The sequence below is a fragment of the Embiotoca jacksoni genome, unplaced genomic scaffold, assembly GCF_022577435.1.
Source record: "Embiotoca jacksoni isolate LCO1_2020_lvr unplaced genomic scaffold, fEmbJac1.0.p SCAF_38, whole genome shotgun sequence".
NCBI classification, from domain to species: Eukaryota; Metazoa; Chordata; class Actinopteri; family Embiotocidae; genus Embiotoca; species Embiotoca jacksoni.
This window is the reverse complement of record NW_027185390.1, coordinates 358,044-383,307: the sequence shown is the minus strand read 5'-3', so window position 1 is coordinate 383,307 and position 25,264 is coordinate 358,044. Positions and strand designations below refer to the sequence as shown.

The 25,264-nt window shown below is 42.4% G+C and overlaps 1 protein-coding gene across 1 annotated transcript in view; it reads left to right on the top strand.

Moving 5' to 3' along the window:
* Positions 1 to 16,227: 16,227 nt before the first annotated feature.
* pard3ba (par-3 family cell polarity regulator beta a) overlaps positions 16,228 to 25,264 on the top strand; it is a 131,121-nt gene continuing 122,084 nt past the window's right edge. Inside the window, exons 1-2 of the mRNA XM_069166398.1 lie at positions 16,228 to 16,668; positions 24,443 to 24,547. Of these exons, the coding sequence (XP_069022499.1) occupies positions 16,552 to 16,668; positions 24,443 to 24,547 (222 nt within the window). The 5' untranslated portion in view covers positions 16,228 to 16,551. The remainder of the gene's footprint in view (positions 16,669 to 24,442; positions 24,548 to 25,264) is intronic.

The window sequence follows — 25,264 nt, the reverse complement described above, 5'->3', positions numbered from 1 at the left end:
CTACCACTTTAAAGGCCATTTGAAGTGATTCTTTAAACAACATGGGATTCATTACTGCAGTAAAAAAAAGGACTTCTTATACTTATATAAGATCCTAATATTGACATAAAGAGTTATGCAATTATCCCCCATGCGTGGTTGTTTTATGTTGTGGTGATTTGACATGCACTTTGATTCTAGATTTTCACTGGAAATCTGTCTTCAAAGCAAACTAAATGGCCTCATGGCAGAGCAACGTTTGGACGGGAAACAAGATTTATTTTTTTTTCTTCAGCTTGGAGGCATGAAAATATGAACATTTCTGTCTTCAAATTTGACAAAATATAAGGCGGAGAGTCAACCGGGGGTTTGTGTCTGCGGCTGTACAGTCATGGACCTTTGACTTTTGACCTTTAGCAGTTGTATTATATCAACAAGAAATAGCTAGTGTTGCAAATCCCATTCATTGTAAAGTTGGTGTGAGGACATGTACGTCCAACAGAGAGCTCTTAGGATTTGGTGATAAAGCAAAGTAGTCGTCACGAATCTCTGTGCAGGATTTTGTGCCTTGTAGAAGTACGGTAGCCCCAAGGGTCAAAATGCAAAAACATTTCACAGAGTGCAAAAGGGCCACCATATAAAAGAGCTGAAATCATAAGTCAATGCAATTAATCCTTTCTATTTGTCCCGTGGAGATATGTCAGACTGAGGCACTCTGCAGTTAAGCTTGTTAACATTGAAACAAATGATGAGTTTTCAGGAAGAAACAAAAATGCTCACACTTTCAAGCCCACAAGCACAGACCTGAATACGCAAACATATAAAACGGAGTTTATAGTTGCAAATTTAAATGCTACTGAACTAATGTGAGATTTACAGTTTGGGGTATTTTGTGTCTTTCCTCAAGAACACTTGAACAGAGCGTCATTCCTGCTGAGGTTTTAGTGCATTGCAGCCCGAACTGTAAGAACTGATCTCTGTGCTTGCTGTGATGAAGAAGAACCTCAGGGAATTCAGAATGAGTGCATAGATTACTGTATTTTATTCAAAACCTCCAGGAGCACGCGAAGAGTGCATACATTAATATATTTTACTTTAATGACATGTAATTCGTTGCACCCAGTAGCTCCGGATAATTTCTCCTTCCATGATACCAAAACCCGGTTTAAGGTAATTAGAAGAGATTGTTTTTAATGGATGATAAATGGCTTACTGCAGGCAGCAGTTGAATCAATACTTTACTACAGTTTGAAACAGTGCTGCATCATTTGCTGAAATTACCACCATTGATTGGCTGCTATCAGTCATTTTAATTTCATTTTAAATGACTGTAAGGAGGGATGGGAATCTGACCGAGACATTTCTATGTTTGACAGAATATTGATTTTTTTTTTACTAAAGGATATTGGTAAATATATAGTAAATTCCCCACTGAAGCAATACCGTATAAACCCGAGTAGAGTGAGCTTCAATTTAGGTTTATTAACTGTAATGTAATGAGGACGAGGATTGTTTTCCTGTTTTGTTTGAAGTCTTGTCAAGTTTGATTTGCCGTACTGCAGTCAGAGGTGTCAAAAACTGCCTTAATTAACAGATGAGTCAACTCAACCGAAACATTTCTGCGTGGCTCATTATCGATCAAAAGTTCCATCATATACAGCTAAAAACTGTGAGAGTGGGACGGTCGGGTTTAAGGTCAAACACTCAAGTCAAGCGCTGCGCTAATGAGCTTGAATCATGCCATTGACCACCCACGCGCTGTTGACTCTCCAGCACTTATTGATTTTTCAGTTCGGACAAGCTGTTCCTCCTCTGCCCACTCGACGACCTTCCGTGGTCATCCTTTTCTCGACCCTCTCTTATCTTTTAATGTTTTCACTGACCTTCTTATTTCTCCGTTTCAACTTCAAACTTTCCCTAACATGATGGGTCTTTAAGATTCTTTAAGTTTTTTTTTGCTCTGTCTGAGGACGTGACTCCCCCGAGCGGGAGAGGATATCAGATAACAAAAAAGAAAAAGCTGCTGATTCAGTGCTTTGCAGCAACAGTGTGTTTAATCTAGGATCACCTGGAGGGCTGCTGGTCTTACCACAGTGCTGCTGAGGTAATCAAGCACAGCACTGGCTGTTCCACCAGAGTCTCAGCAACACACTGAACTCTGACCTTTAACTAGATGTGGACAGCACTTGCAGTACCAAAAGGACTGCAAAAGGCAGACTAACTCCCCCTGTGTTGGATATGTAGTTAGTTAACATGGTGCAGCCTGGTCTCTTTGCCCACAATACATTTTTATATACTTATCTGTGAGTGCCGATATTTTGCTCTTTTTTAAATGTACTTCCAACAACGACATTGGTGGTGGAGTTTCGGCACAATCGAGTGGTCAATGCTGATTGGTTAAAGGCCTCTCCTATAGTTTCGAAATCAACCCGAGGACTACGCCCATTAAAGTACAGTGACTGAAAACAGGCAGGGAATTTGTTTTCAAACCTGCTTTCATGCAACTATATTTGCAGATAAAGCAGGCAGCTATTTCCAGAAACAAATATGGATGTGTCAATGGAAATTATTTGCTGGCATATTTGCAGCTTTAATTTTACACTTTCCTAAACTTGTCGTCAACTTTAGGGAACTTTTGTTGCCTTAAGACTTACATATCATACATCCTAAAACTCTCATATCATTAAACTGATCAATCCATAATAATTAATAATAATAATTTAAATGGCTGTCTTTTATTTTCAGTTTCATGCATAAATTTATAAACAGAGACATACAGTTAGCTGTGGTAGCTCAGAGATTTTATTATAAACACATTGTAAATACGACTTAAACTTGCTAGCATGAAGGTTAATGAACCCACCTATATCATAATACCTGTCACGGGGCCCCGTGTGTGTGTGTGTGTGTGTGTGTGTGTGTGTGTGTGTGTGTTTGTGTGTTTGTTTGTGTGTGTGTGTGTGTGTGTGTGTGTGTGTGTGCTGCTGTGACAGTCTGATTTACAGGCCGCTGGTGTGTTTAATGGAGCCAATGAAGCAATGATCGCTCATCCAATCCTTTCTCTGCTTCTCCCCTTTCTGCCTGGGCCTGATACTACCAGCCCATCTCTCAACACACACACACACACACACACACACACACACACACACACACACACACACACACACACACACACACACACACACACACACACACAGGCAGCATCTATGTGATGCAAGGTGGTCACACATATACCCCAAAGTCTACCCACGCACACGCACGCACAAATCCTGCTTTATAGGGGATAATCCAATGACAGCCAATTTGCTGGAGGGATATACTTTTTTATTTCATTCTTTATTTATCCATCGCTTCTGCTTTTACAAGGCAATTTGTTAGGTGGCCAGCTGGAGGAGGGAAGTATTAACCTAGACTTCCATTACCATGCCCCCCCCTTACACACACACCTCCTTTCTTACTCTCCCCTGCATCCCCTCGCCTGCTCATCCTTTTAAGATTAAGCCGCCCCCCCCAAAAACGAGGTCCAGTGTAATCATGAAAGTGTCACATTTCAGCTGAGAGAAGAGGAAACGGTGGCTTCAGGGTCACTCTAAAATTCTCCACTCTCACTTCTATTCCCCCCCCCGCCTATCACTCTCTCCCTCTTCCACCCATCTATGCCCTCTCCATCTCTCCATTTTTCTTCCACCTACCTCTTCTTTATTTATTTATTTATTTCAATCTGTGTAGCTCCCCGCCGCTCTTGTTACCACTACTCTTTCTCTTGATTTTTGTCCCCACTTTCTGTCTCTCCCTTCCCTCTCCAGTCTTGTTATGCCTCCACCTCCTCCTCCACCTCTCTCTGTGACAGCAGTTCAATAAGCAGTGCCTCCAGAGTGGTCTTGCTCAGTCAGTGGCCAATTACCCAGTCACACTGCCTGTCCTCTGGGACGGACGGGATTAGCAGGATCTGTCGTCTGACCACGCACACACACACTCTCACACACACTCGGCCTTGGACACCTGTCACTTAGACATGGACAGACAACCTGTGGGTTCTTTTTTGTCCATGGTTTAAAAAAAAAAAAAGAAAAAAAAAGCTCAGGCTCCACCATCTTTTTCTCCAACGGGCAATTTGACAGGCCAGTGAAGAGAGGCACAGGGATGCCGAGGAGAGGAGCAAATGTATGCTGTATCAAATGCATAAAAGCAAGGTACAAGCTCCACTGGTGCAGACGGTCAGTGTGCGCTGTGCTAACCAGTGGAGCAGCACTGAGATGAGACCTCACCTAGAGCGGGGGTTTTTGCTGAGGGCAGCTGGCTCAGGGCAACTTGGATTTGCAGCCTGATGACCGTAGCAGTGAATCCAATGAGAGCAGCAGCAGAAACCTAATGTCACTTACTTCCCCTAAGGCTCAGCTCCTTCCTCGTTGTAAGCATTTCACTTCTGCACAGCACTTTCACTGCTGGGATGTCAGCTATATGTTCTTGTAGTGTTTTTGATAAGCTGCTGCAAGATGACCAATAATGATTTTTTTACTGTTATTTTACTTATGGAGGTGTAGCAGCACACAAAATCCATTGTTTGGTATGTACTTGTGGTATTTTGAGGTTGGGATTCATCACATGGTCCATTTGTTTTTGATTTTGAAATATCTTTTTTAAATAGTGGCTGATTGATGTTGGCATATCAATAACGTATGCTAATGATTTTTCATGCTATGAAGATTTTTCTCCACCTCAGAGTCCAGCAGTGCAGTTTGTGCCAACAATGCCTCCAAATTAAGATGCATTTATTCGTTGCAGCGTTTTAGATAAACGCACAGGAGCATTTTCTGATCTGGCAACCCAACCGGGAGGACAACATAATTTGTGTGTGCTTTCCAAAAACATTTAAAATAACCGTAAATGCAACTATATCGTAGTTAGGTTTAGGCACAAAAATCAACGTGGTTTGATTTGAGGAAAGATCTTTGTGGGTTCAAATAAATAGTCATTGTCACGAAAACAAGTGGTTAACGTCTGAGATAGAACAGGAAGAGTTGTCACTGTTAAATTTTGTAAGAAGGATTGTTTTGCAAAATTCCTTTCTTTCTCCTTGAACTGTGTCCGACAAAGAAATCTCAGATATCTTAAAGCCTGAACCAAAAAAAACACAAAAGTTATCTGCGCGACAAGACACTGGAGGTCACGAAGAAAATAGTTCATCGGACTCTTTGGGCATGCTTTGTTATTAATGGTGCTAATATATATCTTTAAGGAATGACAACTATCAGCTATCCTTGTGTCTGCAGAAAGTGCTGTATCTCTGTTTTATAACAAGAATAATTCTTTGAATAATAGTCCCTGCTTTTGTAGTTGATACAATGCTGAAGCAGTTTAACACCAGCCCATTCTTCATCACAGATACAATCACTGTCCTGTCTGCTGTATGAACCACATTATTCATGCACCTAAACCTCCCCAAAAATAACACTTGTGTGATTATATTTTGTAATGCTTTGTTTCCAGTAGAGAAGAATTGCCAGCCTGACTGTGGCTTATCCTCCTCAGCCAACACAAATTCACCAGAGGGTCCTTGTGTTCAAGCATATGGTGCACAGCCCAGCTTTGTTCAAACCCATTGAACTTCATTTTGAATTCTAGTCAAGATCCTGAAGTTTCCAAAGATACCAAACATGTCAAGCTGAATTACCGTGAAACGTGTACGACGATCCACAAGGCAAGTAGAATTTTCCAGTTTAGCGGTCATGTTGGTCTCCTGGGTTTTAATATTTCGCTAACCTTCTTGTGATATGCAGCACATACAGAATATGTTTAACTTTTGGAGGGAGGATTTTTATTCCACTGATTTTGGTCATCTTCTGACTGTCCCTCTAGTGCCAAAATATTTCCGGTGAAAATTTCAACATTTACTAAATAGATTTGCACAGAGTTTTGGATGATGTTCACGTTTTAATGGATGAATTTCTAAAACTTTGATTTATGACTAAATACCTGTGAAACAAATGTGATTTTCATGAGTGTCCTTTTTGCCAATGTTACCATTTGCATGCTAAAGTAAGATGGCAAACATTATACTTGCGAGACATCAGCATGTTAGCACTGTGTGAAGGCCTAAGGGCCTCTGCCAGAGCCTCTGTGTGTCTTTCAGTGTCGAGTTGCTTGGAGCTGGTGGTCATCAAGGAAAGTGGATTTAGCTGGCCAGTTTCTCCAGGTTGATTGAAAGCAGCTGTCTATTGGCTCCCGCACATCATGTCACTCTGGGCTTTTTGATTTTCTGAATAGTTGATTTGGCCCTGGTAATCTGGCAGCCTGCTTCTTTGCTTTGGTAGAACCAAAAAATTTTCAATTATGGTCAAATATAATTCCTTTCTTTTAGTTAATCCCTCGTGTGCTTCCCCATTTGCTACGGTCTCAGAGCTAGGCCCGAACTAATGCCAGTAAGTCTTTTTGAATCAAAGATCTCCAACTGAAGCAGCTGCGAGATTGCCTGTCTGCCCTGCCCTCCCAGAAAGTCCACATGTATGAGTCACTTGCCTACAACCCTTCCAGGATTCTTATTTTTTTTTCCTCTCCTTCTCAGACTGTTCGCTGACATAGTGGGAAATGAGGCTGGACATGATCTGAGGAAGAGCTGGAATCCTTTGCTGTATTTTAAAATCCCTCCGTGGGCCCGTTTGAACTCGGCTGCGTCCAAGGCCGGCTTATCCAGCCACTTCAAAGACACTGGAGACTGCGTGTTACATCAGGGCTGCGGTGACCATTGACGTGCTTCCTACACCAGTGGAAACAGAGAGGAATGTCCTCTAATCTCAGTCCTGCAGAGAGCGGCTTTCAACTCAGGCCCGGCGTTTTCTTCCTCCGTTTAGTGTGGAAATAAAATACTCGCAGGGTTTTCAGCAGGTAAGTGGCACCCTGCCTTTTGTCACCTCAAGGATCCCATGAAGAGGTCTTATAAATCCAAATTATTATTATTTTTTTTCTTATCACTGCAAGGTTGGATGAAATTCCCTTTCAACTCCGGCCTGTTTTACTTGGATGTATTTTTCTGTAAAAACATTATTCAAACTGTAAGAGTCCACGAATCTGTGGTTTTAATTTTCAATTCACTTTTGGAATCGCATGAATGTAAAGTAAATTGCACCCATCTCAGGTCTACACAATGGCGGAGAGATGTTAGGCAGGCAGAAAGATGGGATCAATATTAGCTATTTCTACTATTAAGGCATTTAAAGTATACTTTTACTGAAGAACTCACTTTTAAATCACTCCGTCACAGTGAAAAAGGCCCAACAGACATATCTGACAACCTCTCATCTATAATCAGTTTATTGCTCACAGAGGAAAAAAAGAAAAGCGGTCCTCCTTACAGCAGTTTATGGGAACCAAACAGCCTCAAAATTACTATCATTCCCTACCTCTCCTTCAGAAAAGCTCTTTTTGATATTGACTGAATCAAAGAGGCGTCTCCGAGTAATTAAGTAAATTATGGCTCAGCAGAATTGTAGACTTGAAACTACGCTGTATGGATTCCTCTCTAATTACAAAGGAGCGCTGGGCAGAAATAGCTCTCCTTTTCATCCTCAACCTTGGTGTAGACTAGATGAAGCAGCTGTAAAGCCCGGACTTAACCCAGCCATCGACCTGCGAGCCCAGAGACGGGGCCAAGAGTTTATTTCCATGCTCCGACTTGCTCGACTCCATCCATATTTATGCTGCTCCTTGGGAAAGTGTAGTTTGGATTTCCGGAGATGAGAAAAAGAAGATACAAGACAGAATATAATTGAATTAATGGGGATACACGGGCCTGAGATTAGAGGAAATTGATAGTCACGAGGTAACATGTAGCCTTGACTTCATAGGAGGCAGGGCCGTGCTCGGGATTTTAGGAATACTTAAAGCCGGCTTTAGTCTCCATCCAAACTGCTCGTCGAATAGTCGGATAGTTTCGGAAACCCCATGTGCCCACACCTCAGAGACCTCGGATTAGAGAGTTTGTGTGCTGCCTCCGTCTTTCTCATTTTTGAAATTATTTGGATTGCCAACAATTTATTCATAAGGTTTTTTTTTTAATTATTATTTTATATCCCAATGGGCCATTTCAAAGCTTCCACACAGCCAGAAATGAAATTATGCCAGAGAAATACTGAATCATTTATTCAGTTATTTATGTTTGTTGACCTTAATGTGGTCAGATTTAGAGATGTTGAGAATAACTACTGGAATCATCCAATTAACAGCCCCATCTGTCAGATAAAAACAAAACAAACAAAAAAATACTAATTTACAGCAGCAAATACACTGTGGGAGAAACATATTACTGCCTATATTTATATATATTATTTTTTTTTTAATAATTTCTTTAACATTTTATTAAGGATTCAGTACCAATCAAAGAGATTATACATAATGTATCTGCAGCACCTAGTCTGATCCACATTTTTATAGTTGTGTTTAGGCCCATACCGGCAGTAGTCTAATGCTACTTGTGACTTGTGTACGGCCACCATTAATCTGAATCACCCCCATATATTTTCTGTATGTGCATGTTCATAACACATCCTAGACAGCCCTAAAATAATCAAACATTGTCTCAAATATCAAAATAAAAAATATATTAGTTTTGACATGTAAATTGAACCCATGTTAGTTTTTAGATGAACTTCTGCTTCATTAAGTAAGGCTCTTTGGTATTAAATAATGCTTTTCAGGAAAATGCTGCATGTAAATCACTCCACCCCCCCCCCCCCCAAAAAAAAAAGCATGGCGCCAATCAAATAGTGCTGTCTCCATAGCAACGGCTCTCCCAAATCAAATGGTGGCACAGCTATCTATGTAGCTGCTGCTGGGTGGTGTCTGTCAAACCACACAGTCATTACCTGTACCCCCATCCCTTTGTATCGCAGGCAATCACAGCCCATTCACAGTCTGCAGAAAGCAGGGCGCCTTTTCTCTCCCAGAAAGGGATCGAGTCTGGATTCTGAAAGAGACCCAGCGTGGCGTTTTTTTTCTTCCCCCGCGTGACAAGTTCAGACCACTTTCTTCTCTCTCCACCTCCTCCTTGTCATTGATCAGGGCTCCTTTTCACCACACCGAGCGCCACAGAATCAGGTCCAGGCTGGTCAAGTGAATAACAACTTCTGTCTCGCAATCATGCACTGCAGCGAGTCTGCTCGGTAATGATGGGAGAGACACCTTCGTCACTGAAATCTTCACTTATGGAGGAAGATTCAAATTGGGGGCATTTAGGTTAAAAAGAGTTTCATCACTCCATACTGTGCAAGCTGAAAGGATACAAAAGTAATTTCTCCACTCCCTGATCGTCCACCCCCCCCCCCCCCCCCAAACAAAGTACGAGACAGTGCAGAAGTTCCCTGTAACCTGTTTAACAGGCTGGTTGAACTCTCATTATGATTTTTGCCTCGGTGAACTGCTCCTCTTGGACACTTACACCCATTTTTCAGTTGGCAGCACAGCCTGAATCTCACTCGACATGATGGGAACATCAAACCCAGGCTTTTCTCCGACCCATTTCCACATGCAAATCAAAGTTGGATCAATCTGGGATTGTCTGATGAACTAATTATGCAGTAATTGTTCTGGTCTAGACCAGTGATCCATTGTATGAGAGGGACTCTTTGTGTCTTTCCCGTGCTGATTGAGAATGATAATTAGGTTTTTTGATTGGCAGGAGGGGCAATTTTGATCTCTCCTTTCTTCTTTGTCCCTTTATATGTACATGCGGAAAATACACACACACACACACACACACACACACCCTCCTCCCTTTTCGCTCTGTCTTCCCATCTAACCCACCCTCTATTCATCCTCTATTGAATGCCTGAGACAAATCCATCTTGCAAGCTAAACTGTAAGCTAGAAACCTTTAAACAGGTTACGGGGGGTTAAGTGATGAGACTGGACTGTTATGCATTTGCAATTAGTACATTTGCATAACTTAATTGAGTGTGTTTGGCCGATGGATTGTCATTAGTTCTCCCATCACTGCCTGGCACATGCAAGGTGACGACAGACACATCGCACACCTATGTCAACAAGACAGAAGGAGTGGACGTGCACTCAAACACAACACAGCTGCTCCATGTGTCTGAATTTTGTTCCCCTTTCTCTCTGACTTCTTTGTGTTCTTTAATATATGAGCCCAGTTATAATCACTGTTACCCAGAATTCCCACAATTTGACCAGGGTGACATAACAAAACTTGCCCGCGACCCCCTTTGAAGCCAGGTCAGCCAAAACAAATGTCTGGAACGGTAATGATACCCCATAATGAGCTGGTGTTATTACAGTAAAGACTTTCTCAACTTTCAGACTTTTTGACCTTTGACCTCCGGTGCCACAGCTTTCCGGCTTGTAATAAAATCCAGGTCCCGTGCATGCAGTGTTGCAGTGGCTGGCCTGGTTGATGTGGTCAGTTTGTGCAAAACAGAAAAAGATTTATTCTCCTACTTACTACTTGTGCAATGTGGCCATACAGACCGTCTCTGGTCTACCAACCAAACAGAATTTAATTTGGAGAGCTCAAAGAAATGAACTTGTCTTACATTGTTTCTTCTTCCATTGAATTTTAAAGGGTGCCAGTATGCATTGAGCGAGTGGTGAGGTTGTATATCACTTGGGGTCAATTTAATTCCTGTTTGACCTTTGCTGCAAGTGATTCCACTGCTCTCTCTCTTTCCTATTTAAAAAGGGCAAAATGACAAAAAAAGAACATTTTAAAAAGGTGCCAGTAATCTAAACCAGCGCCCTGCATAGTAAATAATGTACATGTAGGATTTTAGCTGATCAATTCTGTGCAACAATTATTAATCTAAAAGTTGAAATTACTCGCAGCAATACATGTAGATAAATTAGCAATGTGTATAGATCATGTATGCATGGAGGTTCGTGGCTTTCTGACCACATATTGTGGCTCACAAGCAGCTGCACAATTCGGTCCTCCTTTTGTGGCCTTTTCAAAATAAGATACAGGCCCATTTTGCCTCAGCCAATAATTACATTATATATAGCTCCGTTTGTTAGAAAGTGGCAGGAATGAGGAGCAAGTAATGGTACGTTTTGGACATAAATTTGACGTGCCTGTGGTCCATGGCAGTGAGTAGTAGGGAAAGTCAAAGCTTTACTTTTTTGCCAAAGAAAATGTTCTCAAATATCAAAACCTCAGGAGGTAAAAGAGGAACTCATTGTACAGTGATTATGGATGGGTGATTTGGGTAAAGCAGAAATACATGAATTGCAGCATGTAATTGTGGTTAAAGGTGATCATGGAAATGACCAAAATGTAGCAACACAAAGGTGGTCAGATTACCAGGTTGAGAGGAAAAGTTTTCAAGGCGGATGAGCCACAGGATGTCAGTCGGACTGAAAAGAATCACGTCTCCACGACATTTATGAACTGCAGATGGAGAAACAAGTGCCATTTTAGAGCCATTAAACTATTTAGATTTGTAGCCTCACCACACTGCCCCCTCTTCTGTGCTCTCTCTTTCAGTTCCCCTGTAAAGCACTTACGTCTCACACAGCACCCCCCCCTCCCTGCCTCACCTTTCCCAACCATTGCTTCTGCCTTGTTTGCTTTTGTTGCAAATGCAGCCCCATAATTGTCCAAATCAATGTTCAGCAGTCTCTCTCGCTGTGATTAGGTGGAAAATGAGGTTATGCGGCAGTTGCCATGGTTTCAAGGCAGCAAATTTCTAAAAAAGATCTCCCACAAATCCACAGACTGGCACGGTATAATGAACTTGAATTAAGGCAACTTTTGTCTCAACGTAGATTTTAATTACCGGGCGACTTTCTGCGACAGAAGGAAGAAAATGAGGAGAAAACAGTGCGAGAACAAGTGTGGGAGGGGGTGGGGGGGTGAAAGAACGAGTGGAAAACAGGGTTTATGTGCCAGAGCACTAATTTGATCCATTAAGGGTTGTGTATACGTGCGTGAGGCAGACAGAGAGTGTGTGATGTGCTACCTGCCTGGTGAATATAAAAGTCTCATTCTCACCCATCAATGAGCATGGTGCAAAGGGCGAGAGTCGTGTCTTGTTAAACTCTAGGCTTCGGCTGAGAAAAATCTAATTAGTCTAATTAGGTGTGTGCAACAGTCAAAGATGGAAAGACTGTTTCTATGTGGCTTCCTTGCAGAGAAAAGTGTTTCTTTCTCAAAAATAGTGTGAAGATATGTGCAGATGCGTTGGTGTAATCGACATCCTATTTCTGACTGCGATCACATGTGGCTTTGATTTTTTTTTCCCCTTATACCCATATATGATCTTTTGTGTGGCTTCTGGTTTCTTGACAATGCAGCTGCTCCAAAACTAAATGATTACCAAAAAACCCAGACTTGTCCGCTGGCATAACAAGACACACTGAGTCAGTCTCTGGCAACAGCTTTGCTGGAGCGTTAGAACAATGAGAAGGATGCATTTCTTCAAATACTTGCATGGCATTTTATACAGCCAGGGGTTCTGTTTCATCACTGTGTCCTCACAAAAATGACACACACACACACACACACACACACACACATGCTCTTAGATCACAGATCTTGTGTGGATGTCACTAAAACTGAACTATATTTTGGAAAATTGCTCTAGCTCTAGCTCGAGCTCATATTTTAAAGAAGAAATAGCTTGCAACCACAGAATAGGACTTCCTGGCTTCACAGCTTTGCAAAGACTCAATAGAATCACAAAAAGCACAATATAACCCACAACTGACATTTTCCTCGCTTTCTATGCATGTTCAAAACATTTTGGTACTCAACAAAATAAAACCCTGATATGTTCTTTCTAATTGTCTGACTTTTATCTCTGGAGGGTGTGACACGGAAAGCATGGAAATACTACGTGATAAGATCTACCAGAAACACAGCCGGACATTTCTGCAGGAAGTTTTACAGGGTAAGTTTGGACTTAAATTTTAATAATGGAAAACACTGAAATGAAATGGAATATTTTCTAACTAAGGATTGCGGAAATGCATCCCGGGAATTCAAAATAACTCTACATGCATTTAAAAACCCAAACTAATGATATCTGAAAGTTGGATGAAAATCCTTATGGTTACATTTTGTGTTAAACAACTGAGTGGACGAGAGCCGAGGTAACTGGCTTACAGGGTTAACACTGAAAGCTGAGTGTTTCCTGGGTCACTTGTCCAATATGAACGGGGTTAAATGTGTCACATCCAGCACGCTCCACACAAATTCCACTGAGAGTGATGAGACATGAGAGTGAGAAGGGACTTTATCTGATTACATCTGTCTGCAGCATCTTTAAATTCTGTTGCAAGGCTGCCGCAGCAACAGTATATATTAGACTCTAAACTTTTTTTTATTGACAAGCGGTGCATAGGATATACAGCATACTGCATATTCACCATGTTTGTTTAAAGGATTGAAGAACATCAAATCCTCCAACTTCTTCTTACATTTACAATTTTGCATACGTCTCCTTACAGTGTACCTGCAAAGGAAGTTGGCAAAGGAAAATCTCCTCTCAGGTAAGTGTATAAACTCTAGTATGCATCTCCATGTGTCCACAAATCAAGGTGTCTGATGATAGCTGTTTTGCCTTTGAATTTGAATAACTGTGATTATTCCAGACAACAAGTGGGGCAACTTTGACAACACATGTAATTCACAGGCAACCACCTTTTAGCTATTGGATTGGAGCTTTTCAGCAGTTGCACACAAAAGAAATGCAATTTTGCAGCATTCATTATACCTGAGGTCTGAAATGAAATCCTCACGCTGTATGAAAGTCATATTTTGTGATTGCGAACCCTATCTCTCCTGTCCTACTTACTAGCTTACACACACACTCACAGTGAGCGAGAGAGAGGTTTTTTATGATTAATCCTCGCTACCGATTCAGGGCCCTGTAATTGTAAGCAGCGCAGCAGGAAGTGAAGCAAGTCTCAGCTATTGACCGACTTCAGTCTCACACTGAGCTAAAACACAGGGGTGGTGGCACTGCTGCAGAGAACATGTCAATTTTGCTCTTTAAAAAAGGGGCACTGCTTGAAGACTGAAAGCAAATCAACATGGCTATTGACCCAGACAAGCCAAGCCTGTAAATTGCACTCAAAGAGACGAACAAAACAACAAAAACCATCACTGGGTTTTTATTGATGTCTAGTTTGAACCCTTACAACCAGAAGGATTGAACAGACTGAAAGAAAAAAAAACAAAAAAAACAACTGTATGAACTTGTGACAGGATTTCAGCTCAAACATGACTGGGAGCTTTTTTTTAGTCCTGATGAACAGCGAATCAAACTCTCGGTTCTGCTTTTGCACGACATGTTTCTCAACACCACTACAGGTAAGAACATACAACTCTATTTAAAGAGGAAGTGACATCACAGAGTCAGTAATTAACAGCAGTAATGTTGTACAAACCCAACAGACTCGTCTTCCTCTCAGGTCAGACCACAGCTCCTGTCCTCATGTGGCGAGAGATAAAAATCCTTGCAAATTCTCTCTGCCTGTGTTGTTGCAACGCTGCATTTCTGACTTTGACATCTTGATGTTTTGTTATTTCACGTGTTACAGTGTGAAGACACATTGAGGCCTCCGTCATGTCAGTTCCGAAATGCTTTGTATTGTTGTTCTTTGTACATTTGCGGAAGCTGTGTGGAGCCACGGGAGCCACCTTCAACAAACAGAAACGCTTCTTTACACGTGTAGTAATTTGACAAACATACTAGCCAGTGTGTTTGTATGTGTAAACTGCATGTTTGTACATACATGGCTGTTATTTTGATCAGCATGTACTTTTGCTTTAACAAGACATTAATACACATCTGTGGTTAACGTAGCTTTTTGCAACCGATATTGAAACTGCATCATGGCCATACAACGAGAAGTTGGCTCAAGTTCAAATTCAGTTTAGATATCATTTAAAACATGAAGTAAATATTACTGACAACCAGTCAAGTGTCTGTTTACATCAGTGTCTGATCCAGTTAGAAAAAGGTGAGAGTGGAAAGTTACTTTAAAGACTGAGCAAGCAATGAAGCCTTTCATTGACTGACAGTTTGAATGTAAGCTAGTCAGTGTGTTGGTGTGAAGAAGGGTGCCATCCATCAACAGAGACATTTTTTTTTTTTTTGTGTCGCATCCCAGAAAAAAAAAAAAAGCAGCTTACAGCTTTATCACTAATTTTCTCAGCTCCGAGGGTTTTAATGACACATGTTTGGCTGGCGACTGAATAGAAGTGCAGCCAGCAGTGGAACATTTGTGTTTCCAAGTGCTGGCAACGATAAAGTTGCACTGACTGATGGGCGGGCAGCTCAGGGAACACAACCAGCATCACATACTCTGTGTGACTCTGTTAAACCAGGTATGAAATTATGCTGTCTTAAAAATCAGTCACCAGGGATTATGGACAAGGACGCAGTCATACACAGTTTATTAATTAGACATAATCTCTTTCTTTCAATTGTTCCATCCCTCTATTTTCTCTTCGTCCTGGCTCCCTCCCTCATCGTCCCACACTCACCTTGTTTGTGAGAGGAGTGAGATGAAACAAGAGGCAGAAGAGGCTGTCGGGCCTTCATTGTTCCGTCCCCTACATTTCGGATGAATTACACCGGCAGTGGAAATAATTGCTTGTCCCAATTATGAATCCATCTGCCGTGTGTGGCTTTCCGATTTGATGGGGTGGGGTGGGGGATTCCCGCGAGCAAAAACCAAACAATGCCAGGGAATAAGAATAAAGCACGGGAGTGTGTCGGTGGCCATTAATATCCATGAAGACAATTTCACAATACACCTAATGACATAAAATGACAGAGAATAAAGGGGAGGTAGTTGTGTGTGTGTGTGTGTGTGTGTGTGTGTGTGTGTGTGTGTGTGTGTGTAGGGGAATTAGAGTTGGGAGGGAGTTCAACTAATATATTTCTCTGCAGGTACATGAAGACAGTTTCCTTCATAGTCTGTCTGTCCATCCTTTGAAATAGTTTACAAGAGTATGGAAACGCACAAAATGTTTATTTATTTTTTCCAATTTGGTCTTTGCTTGCTACTTCTGTCTCTTTTACATAAAATAAAATGAAATAAAAAAAAAAGATAAAATGAAAAGTGTCTTCTTGGATAATGATTGTTGAGAATTTGTATTTGACGTGAATAATGCTGCATGAAACATACATGAAACATGACCAGGTACCAGCCTGGAGAGCGACGGTGGGAACATGATTTCCTGGAGTGCCAGAGTCGCCGAGATTTCTTCCGGGTTCCTGTCTCGGTTTGTTTTGTTTGGGTGTAACAGCGGACAGCTCAACATGACTGAAACTCGCACTCCGCGACCGTAATTACCGGGTTTCTCCAATTTCTTACGACGGTTTGGCTGGACACCAACATGTCCTCGGAGGATTTGTGATTTCGTCCCCGACCTGCGACCGCAGATTGTTCGCAACACACCTGTTGCTCCAGTTTCGACGGGCAGGTGCCACTTTTCTCCGACCGAGGGAGCTGCTCGGCGGCGAGAAACTTCCCGAAATTGTATTATTTTTCCAAACTATTTGAAAAAAACCCCCAAAAAAACAAAAACCGCTTGAACTCGCGGACGGTATGAAAGTTACGGTAACTTTTGGGGACACCACCGTGGTGGTTCCCTGCAAAGCTGGATGGACGGTCCGGGACTTAATCGACCAAGCCACGCGGAGGTACCGCAGGATTTTGGAGCAGGTAAACACTCTTAAAAACGTATCCTTTCCAACTTTCCTTTCCCCATTACACCATTGTAACTTTATTGTGCGCGCGTAACACGGTAGTTTCACTCCACCTTTTCCCCCCTAACGTTGTGTAAGCGCGAGCTCTGGCAATTTGGCTGAGGTGTGGGTCACGTGACATTTTTCTTTAGTAGTATGATTCACATAACTTATTTCTATCTTAAATTAAACAGGAAAGGACCTGTTACTTAAGTATAGCTACTACTATTGCTCTATTAAACTTCTCATTCATAAAAAGTTTGTAAATGGTTTGTAAAACATTGTGAGGTTATTAACTTTTTTCTTACCAGCAGGAGCACGAACAGCATGTCCCAGTCAGGCTTTTTTTTTTAATTTTTTTTTTTAATTTTTTTTTTTAAAAGATTTAAACAAACGATGTAAAACATTTGCTGAGCAGTCAAGATAGTCTAGAGATAATTTCCTGTCAGAACATAACAAACAAACAATATGTTTCATAAACGCCCCGCTGTTTAAAAAGGCAGTGTAGTTAGCAAATACAAAAACACCATCAACAAACTTATGTGCTTTGTTTTGAAACTATAAAACGTCTCTGCCAAACTCATTCACAACATCTTTCTAAGAAATAATGCCTCACAAAGAAATAGATCCTTCAAAGATGGAAAAATAAACATTACGTGTCTTTTGGCCAGGCCTTTTTTCTTTTACCAAATATCTCAATATTGATATTGCAATGATATTTCAGTGATGACAGTTGGTTCTTTCACAAAATATCCATAAAGAGATCAGTAATGTGGATATAATGACAAAAAAAAATAGAAGAGCAAGAACAGTCTGGTAAGCTCAGAAAATTACACCACTGTACTGCAATTCAGCCTAAAACCAGGAAAAGACAACAATTATGCCATTTTACAATGTTACGACATCCAAAATCTGAAATATCTAGTTTGATATCATGATACGATCACATACAGATTTATTGCTCAGCCCTGCTTTTGGCCAAGTAGTGAGCTGCCATTTTATCCAGTTTGGCGTTTTGGTTGTCAATGCTTTTGGGACAATCTTACAGCCGTCATTTGGCAGAAGATTTTGTTCACAAGTGAGTAATTTGTCTCTTTTACAGAAAAATGTGTGATTGTGATTTTGTCTCATAATTACTGGGTCTATCAGTGCAACCGTAAGCATAGTAAACATTTCAGGTGAGCAGGATCAGAGAAGATCACACCCACAGCTTGTTGAGCTGTCCTGCAGGGTCAAATACTGCTGTCGTAGGATTCAGGGGAACCTCAGGTCTGTTGGCGAATTTAAACATGTACTACTTATTAATAATGTGTGTACTGACCCGATTGCTAACAAACTAATGCTTAATGCTTGTTGTTTTCTAGTGTGTTTTTGTGAATGCCTCACTGACACTTTCCAAATACGTTCGTGCACACACAAAGACACGAACCCCCAGCTTTCTGCTCCCTGATGTTGCAATCACTTGAACATTAATCATTCTGCCGAACTGACCTTTTTATTAATCAGCAGCTTATGTGCTTGCTGTCCCAGCGTGATAGCGCGCTCATGTGTGTTTCGTCTCTGGGAGGATGCGAGCGGTGCTGGCTGCAGCCCCGGCTGTCTACCTGTACAATAGCTCCCTGTTCCAGTCCTGGTATCTCAGCGGGCAGGTGGAAGTTTACTGTTTGATGTCCTCAATGTGGCCGCAGTCGGGGAGGTGCGTGGTGGACAGGAGGCTTTGTCCTGTGAGTGATTGGGGATTAGGATTGGTGACAGGCTGCGGTCTTATCGGCTGAGTAGACCCACCCCACACACACACACACACACCATCCCCCTCCTCAGCCTGCCCACACACCCTGCCCCTATAGGTGAAGCGAGAGGCTGCCTCGTGGGGATGCGAGAAGCCGCGGAAGCAGGGGTGGAGGGACCGATTGCGTGGCTGGATGCCTCGATGGATTGCTTCCCCACAGTGAAGGGAGCATACACAAACATCCAGGTGGCCGCACACACACATACACACAGATGAGCTCATCTCACTCAGTGTCCCCTGAGCTGTCTCGTCTCTGCTTCACTGACAGTCACAGCCTCGCCCCCTCTGCCTGGCTGTCCCTGTTGATTCTCGGCGAGACACGCTGCACTGCACAAGCTGCAGCGGGCCGAGTGCGAGCGTGGTGATTAGAATCCACCCGGGCCTTGATTGCTTTTCACCAAGCATGTTAATTACGAGCCGCTGCTAGACGCTGACTCGGCAGTCCTCTCGTAATAGAGGCAGATCATCGCGAGGACAGTCCCGCTCCGTAGCTGCCAGAGAGGGCCGAGGTAGATCTGACCAGACGAGCCGGCCGGTCCTGCCAGCAGAAACCACTTAGCGCCCACATTAACCGCGCATTTCTCCACTCGCCGGCCTCACCGCTGACAGCAGGGACAGTGTCAAAAACCTGGGTTTAATCACAAGCAGTGAGTGTGTTTATGAGCAGGCCAAACAGGCTTGTGCACAGTCTCACTGCGTGTAGACCTTCCTAATTAGCAGTTTATTTTAATGTGATGTCAGCTGCGTCTCCGTACGTGTGCGGCTGCTTTCATCGCAGTCGTCGAGATAACAGTTATGTTAACCGACAAAGCCTGTAACTATAGAAAATCACTGCTCATTATACAGTGTGATTTGTAGAATATGAGCGGGCACATGATCAGGATGGTGATAGTTTCCACACATTTTCAATTACTGCTGCAATGGCGTCAAACGTAGAAGGAGAGGATTGTGGGAGTCGTGTAAAGATTTGCACCTAAGGTGTGAGGATGTATAACTTTTAGAAAAATAAAGGAAATATTATGTAGCTCCATCTGTCATGTATATAACTACTCCAAAAGCAACAAACCTTAATTTGTAATTATTGCCCACTTATGTAAGTTGGACTGTCGTTTCTGATTAAATATTTTGACAAATAGTGTATCGGCTCATCACAATTTCCCCAAAGGGCGTTTGAAATAACATGTTTTGTCTGATTGACAGTATAAAACGCTGAGAGCAGCGAATTCTCACATTTCAGACACTTGAACCGACAAACACTTTTTGCTTAAATATGAACTTTGTTGTCTGTGATGACGTGAAGACTCCTAACAACGCCCGACTGCCCTCGGTTTGTCTGGATTACTGTCCTGGGATGGACTGTCCCCCATCGCCGCGGGGACCAGCATGTAGACTCTGACTGCCGTGAATTCTCAGGGGCAACAGCCAGGTACTGTTTCTGTCTCTCTGTCTCACGGTCTGTTTGTGCTGGTTCAGATTACATCCCCTATGCGGTCTCTGCATTGACAGCTCACCAAACAAACTGGAAGCCCTTTGCCCTGCTTCTCATGTATGTAGGAGGGACAGCAGTTGTCCCGTGTGCGTCAGGGCTCAGCTATGCTACATGCATTTTTTTTAAAAGTTTAATTGAAGTGTTCAAACCTGCTGGTTTCTCTTCCTCAGGGTTGTTTGTGACTTTGGATTTAAGTGTCTTCATTCATCAAACTGCCGAAGTCGTGGATTAGAGATTCATTTTGAGTTACTGATCCCTGAAGGCAAATAATCCCCCAATACAAACACAACTGTGGAGTTTTGTCTTTAGATGAAAGCCGTTGCAGCACGACAGGCGGCTGGTGGAATGTGGCTTTAAATTTTGGCTTCCCAAACATCGTGACGTTAAAAAGTAGATGTGACTCTTTGTCTGTTTCTCATCGAAATGCTACCCGACCGAGAGTTTGTATATGTATATGTAAATGTATGTATGTATTTATGTATAGAGAGAGAGAGAGAGTTTACAGTATCTATACATGTATTTCTGTTAATTTGGCCCCTGATTACAATTGAGTGTAGGTGTGTTCTCCATCTCTGGTTGTCCTCTACCTTCAGAGAGGAAGGTCTTCACAGCTTTCGTCTCTCGTCCTCTCACTAGCATCGATGGGTAGGACTTGACGACAGCTCCTCATCGACATGTTCATTCAGGAATTTCATCTTTTTGTCACAGCTAAATCCACACTCTGCTCCCGCAGCTTTGTAATTACTCATTCTTCCGAGGATCAAAGTGTGAAATAGCACCCCACCCCCACTCCCAACACCCCCACCACCACCATCTCCACCTCCACCATCCCCACCACCACTGCCACCGCTGTAGCCTCACTGAATTTAGCTTCACTAATCGCCCCGGCGCTTCACTGTTCTCGAGTGGTGCTGTGTTTGCTCAGCAGAGTGTGGAGAGGGAGGGAGAAGGAAAGATATTGCTTTAAATGATAGGGGACTTAATGGTGTAATTTGCAGGGAATTTACTCTTTTAACTGTCACGGTGATTCTCGTCTGCTGCTGACTGACTGGCTCCCAACTCCTTTTGTTATTTATTTCACGGGAAGACTGAGGTGGAATTATCGGGGATTGACAATGAGGGACTTCAGAAGAACTTCTTTTTATTGCCCTCTTTCCTTCCTACAGATTACTTTCCCTCTGAAGAGTCATGCATTCATCCCTTTTCATCACCAGGTAGAAAGGGAGGAGTGTGTGTTTCTTAAGGCCTCGTGAGGAAAAAGGCTGCGAGGATGCCAGGCGTGCTAAAGCTCGGCTCGCTGAGGTGATGCTCATTAACATTCGGGCATTCTCGCGCTCTAATCCAGTGATGTGAATTAGTCCTTTGCCTGAAAACCACTTGGATGCCTCTCATTTCATTAAGGTGTGTGTGTGTGTGTGTGCGTATGTGTTCATGCTGGGGAAGTGATGTCATCCCAAAAGAGCCAATTACTGTCCTTCCCTCCTTTGATGCTGCCATGTTACGCACACACACACACACACACACACACACACACACACACACACACACACACACACACACACACACACATACATACATACTTCACATAAACAGTGTTGTCAGTGAGAGGCAGAAGAATGCCGGCAGCCATTCAGGTTGGACCGGCTTTTCTGGCGAGGTGTCAATGCTCGGTGCTGACGTCTTTGCTCCAGCTGTGCACAGCCAGTTTCTGTGTCTCCATCTCACATGTACTGCTTCTATAAGAAACATTTGAAAATGATCAATATGCACAGGATTTCTAAATTTTAAAAGCATCTATATTTCTGGTTTCCGCACTGTACAATGACGTCACTTTTTAGCATTCATTTGTCAGTTTTAAGTCAGGTCAGCTTGCTCTGTTGCACATTACAATTTTAGGAGTCATGAGTTCAAGACTTGTAGCCTATATGTTGAAGCTATGAGTGTGTGCTGTTTATTTACAATTTTGGAGTCATCTTCACAGTGTAAGAATAATGAAATAAAAAGTGTGTTTAACTGAGCTACACTTCTGGTTAAATGGATTTTAGTTTGTGTGCGTGCGCTGATGTAAGATGCAAAACAGAAAGCCAAGTACTTGTTAATGTCACGTCTCCAGCAGAGGAGAGCAGCCTCTCTGCTGCACCTTTTAGTAATGCAGAAAGACATCATTATCCAAAATGCGTTAGAAACCAAACACACTGTGAACCAGCTTGTCTTCTTCGTTGTGTAAATTGCTGCAGTGTGTTTGTGGGTCGAGTCCTTCGCTGTTGCTGAAGCTCGCTGCTCTAATGTTAGTCTGTTGGCGACGGGATTGGAAGGATTGTCTTTCGAAGTTAATTATTCTGCTGTTGCATCCAAAATACACCCACACGCTTGCCTTTTTGAAGATAAACTACTAGACAAGTGTACTTTATGTGAGCTGTATACCGTGTGGGAGCTGCACTGTGCCCTCAGTCAAGTTTTTGTTCCATCCACATAACTTTACTGAATTCTAATAAAGAAGATTCAGAGCCTTACTCCCAATTGTTATGCTGCAGTAACGTTTTTTTCCAGTGAGGATGCTCTGACATCGAGATATTTCCATTGTGTGTAAGTTTGCATAACACAGTCATAACATTGTGTGCAACCTGCAAGGAATTCTGTAGTTGCAAACTCTTCTTGCTCCATCTCACAGGTCTGCCACTGGTATTGTTGTCACTTGTGAAGAAAGGGAGGTTCTGCCTTTATTCCTGTGATTGAAATCCCAGCCTCTCCAAACCATTTGTTTTAAGAGAATGGACTTGGCCCATTGTCAAAGACAGACACCCTCTTTTTCTTTTTTTTTTTCGCGCCCGTAATTCACATTCGGATGCAGCCGAGCAAGAACTAGCCCATTCACAACGGGAGCTCAGTGAGACAGCAGAAACTGCTCTCTGGGTCTCAGCCAAACTCATTTCAGCCTCCGAGGCTTCTTGCCTATAGCCGGTAATTTAGCCGGTAATGTAGTCTTGTGTTGCTCTGGACAGATTGGTTATTGGTATGGGCAGTTCCTAATGGGCCATTTTCTACTGTACACATTGTTAGCAATGATAAGGCTTGTCAAAGATTTATTTTTCTTCGTCTACGAGTTACTTCTAATAGAAATGTGGGAAACAAACCGCAAATATTTATTCAACGAGGCTAAGTTTAACCCGTCCAGCAAGTTGGATTTCTGTTTGACTTTGTGTTTATAATTTACGCAATTTATCCCAGGGCTCATCCTAAATTGTCAGCAGATGCAATTGACCTGCACAGCAGCACCGCACCAGACCGTGCGTGTATACCGGGTCACAAAAAGGGGAAGACGCCATTGTTCACACACTTCTCTGTTGATTTAATTTTCCAAAAAGCACACAGATTTCAGATTGTGGCTCAGTCAAAAGTCCTTGTTGTCTTTGTCAGCGACTGGAGTGCCAGCTGTATGTAGTTCCTGTGGATGTGTGTGTGTGTTCATCTCTGACCTCTTCCTGGCGATAGTGAAACCGGCCTGGAATTCACCCACCACTCCCCGCTGAGTGGCAAAACTGGAAAAGTCTCTGTCCTCCCCCACCTCACACACACATTCCTCTGGTGTTGTGCCTGTACAGTGTGATGGAGGTCACCTGTTCCTACTTTACCTGTCCAACAAACAGGAAAACCTGCTGCTCTGTCGGGGATTACAGTACGTGTGATGATTATGTTGACTGACTGTCAGCGTTGTGTCACATCTGAGCTATTTTTACCAGTCATATCCTCGGATGAGGGAATCCTGTTTAACTGTGTATTATTTTATATTCTCTCGACTAAAAGCTTTGTATAAAGAATTTGGCAACATTTTTTTTTATACCTAACATTTATATAATGTCACAAAAATCCTTATGAACAGCCTTCAAAATATTGTAAATCATAACAAACGGTAAATGGGCTGGAATAATAAACCTCAGGGGAAAATTCTGCCATATTTCTTCATTACTTTGGAAGGGAATCTGTAGTAAATGGTGATTGTCAGGGTGCACATTGTTACTGTACATCCAACAGAGATACTTTATTTATTTTGGCCGTTGCTTGTATGACAGTTATTGTAAGCATTGTGTGTTAAATATAGCTATCGTTTCTTGTGCATAAATGGTAGTAGCTGGGTTTGTGCACACAATGGTGACTAATTAGAGCTTCAGGACATCCTGACATTTTATGTTTCTGTAAACATTTATGGCATATTTTGATCCCTGTTAAAGTCAGTATAATTAATTTGCAAAGAACGAGGATTCTGATCAATATGTGTGTTTTTGTTTGACACATTGATTTCCTTGCTCTTTCTAATTAATCACAGTCTGGACCAGTTAAAGATTCGGGACATCAGAACTAAACTGTGAGCCGATTGGCTGGTCAAACTTGTGGTTGTTTGTCTAATAATAGGTCTAATAATTCATTGTTCTCAGGGATTTGAAGGATAATTCATAATAATCTGGGCTATTTCAGAAACACGGGGACAGTGCAGTGATGACCCACCACTTGGAGTACCCTGAAGGAGGCATCCTGGACAAGGACGACCTGCTGAATGATCTGGTGGAAGACAGAGACAAGGTGAGGAGGTTTATTTCTTTAATTCAAGTATTATACCTCAGTAAACGAATGATTAGTTATATCTTTGGATTTGGTTTATCTAAGCTTATACAGTTTTGTCCTCTCCCCCTTATCCACCCTGCACATAGCCTTGTTGACACCTGACAGACAGCTCTCCTCACAGTTGGACAGCTTAGCATAACAAAACGAGCTGTCGTGCTGGTAGTTAGCTGCGTCTTGATTGTTCTCGCCTGGGTTGAGAGACAGTAAATTACAGCAGAGTCTGTCATTCTCAGCCATGCTTAGAGTCTTGTAGAGGATTTGTTTGGACTCCCTACTAAAGTCTCCAGCCTGGCAGGATGACAGGATGTCCAATAAACAAGGTGTTTGTGAATCTAAACCTTGGTTTGCTTGTCACTGTCTATTAGCACTCCAAACCAACCAAATATGAGAGAATTAGTTTTTCTGCTGCGGGGTTTGATTGCATCTTAACTCACTCCTTACACGACTTGCATAGCTTTCCTCTTCTCTCCGCCAGTGGCTCAGAAAGCACAGCAGGAGGAGGGGTCACTGTGCTGCGTTGATTTAGATTTAGTTGTCTTGTTCAATTGTACTGAAAGGGCATCAGCCATGTGCAGAGGGAAGTTCTCCAGAACACCAACTTCATAAAAGATGGGTTTTAACACACACACACACACACACACACACACACACACACACACACACACACACACACAC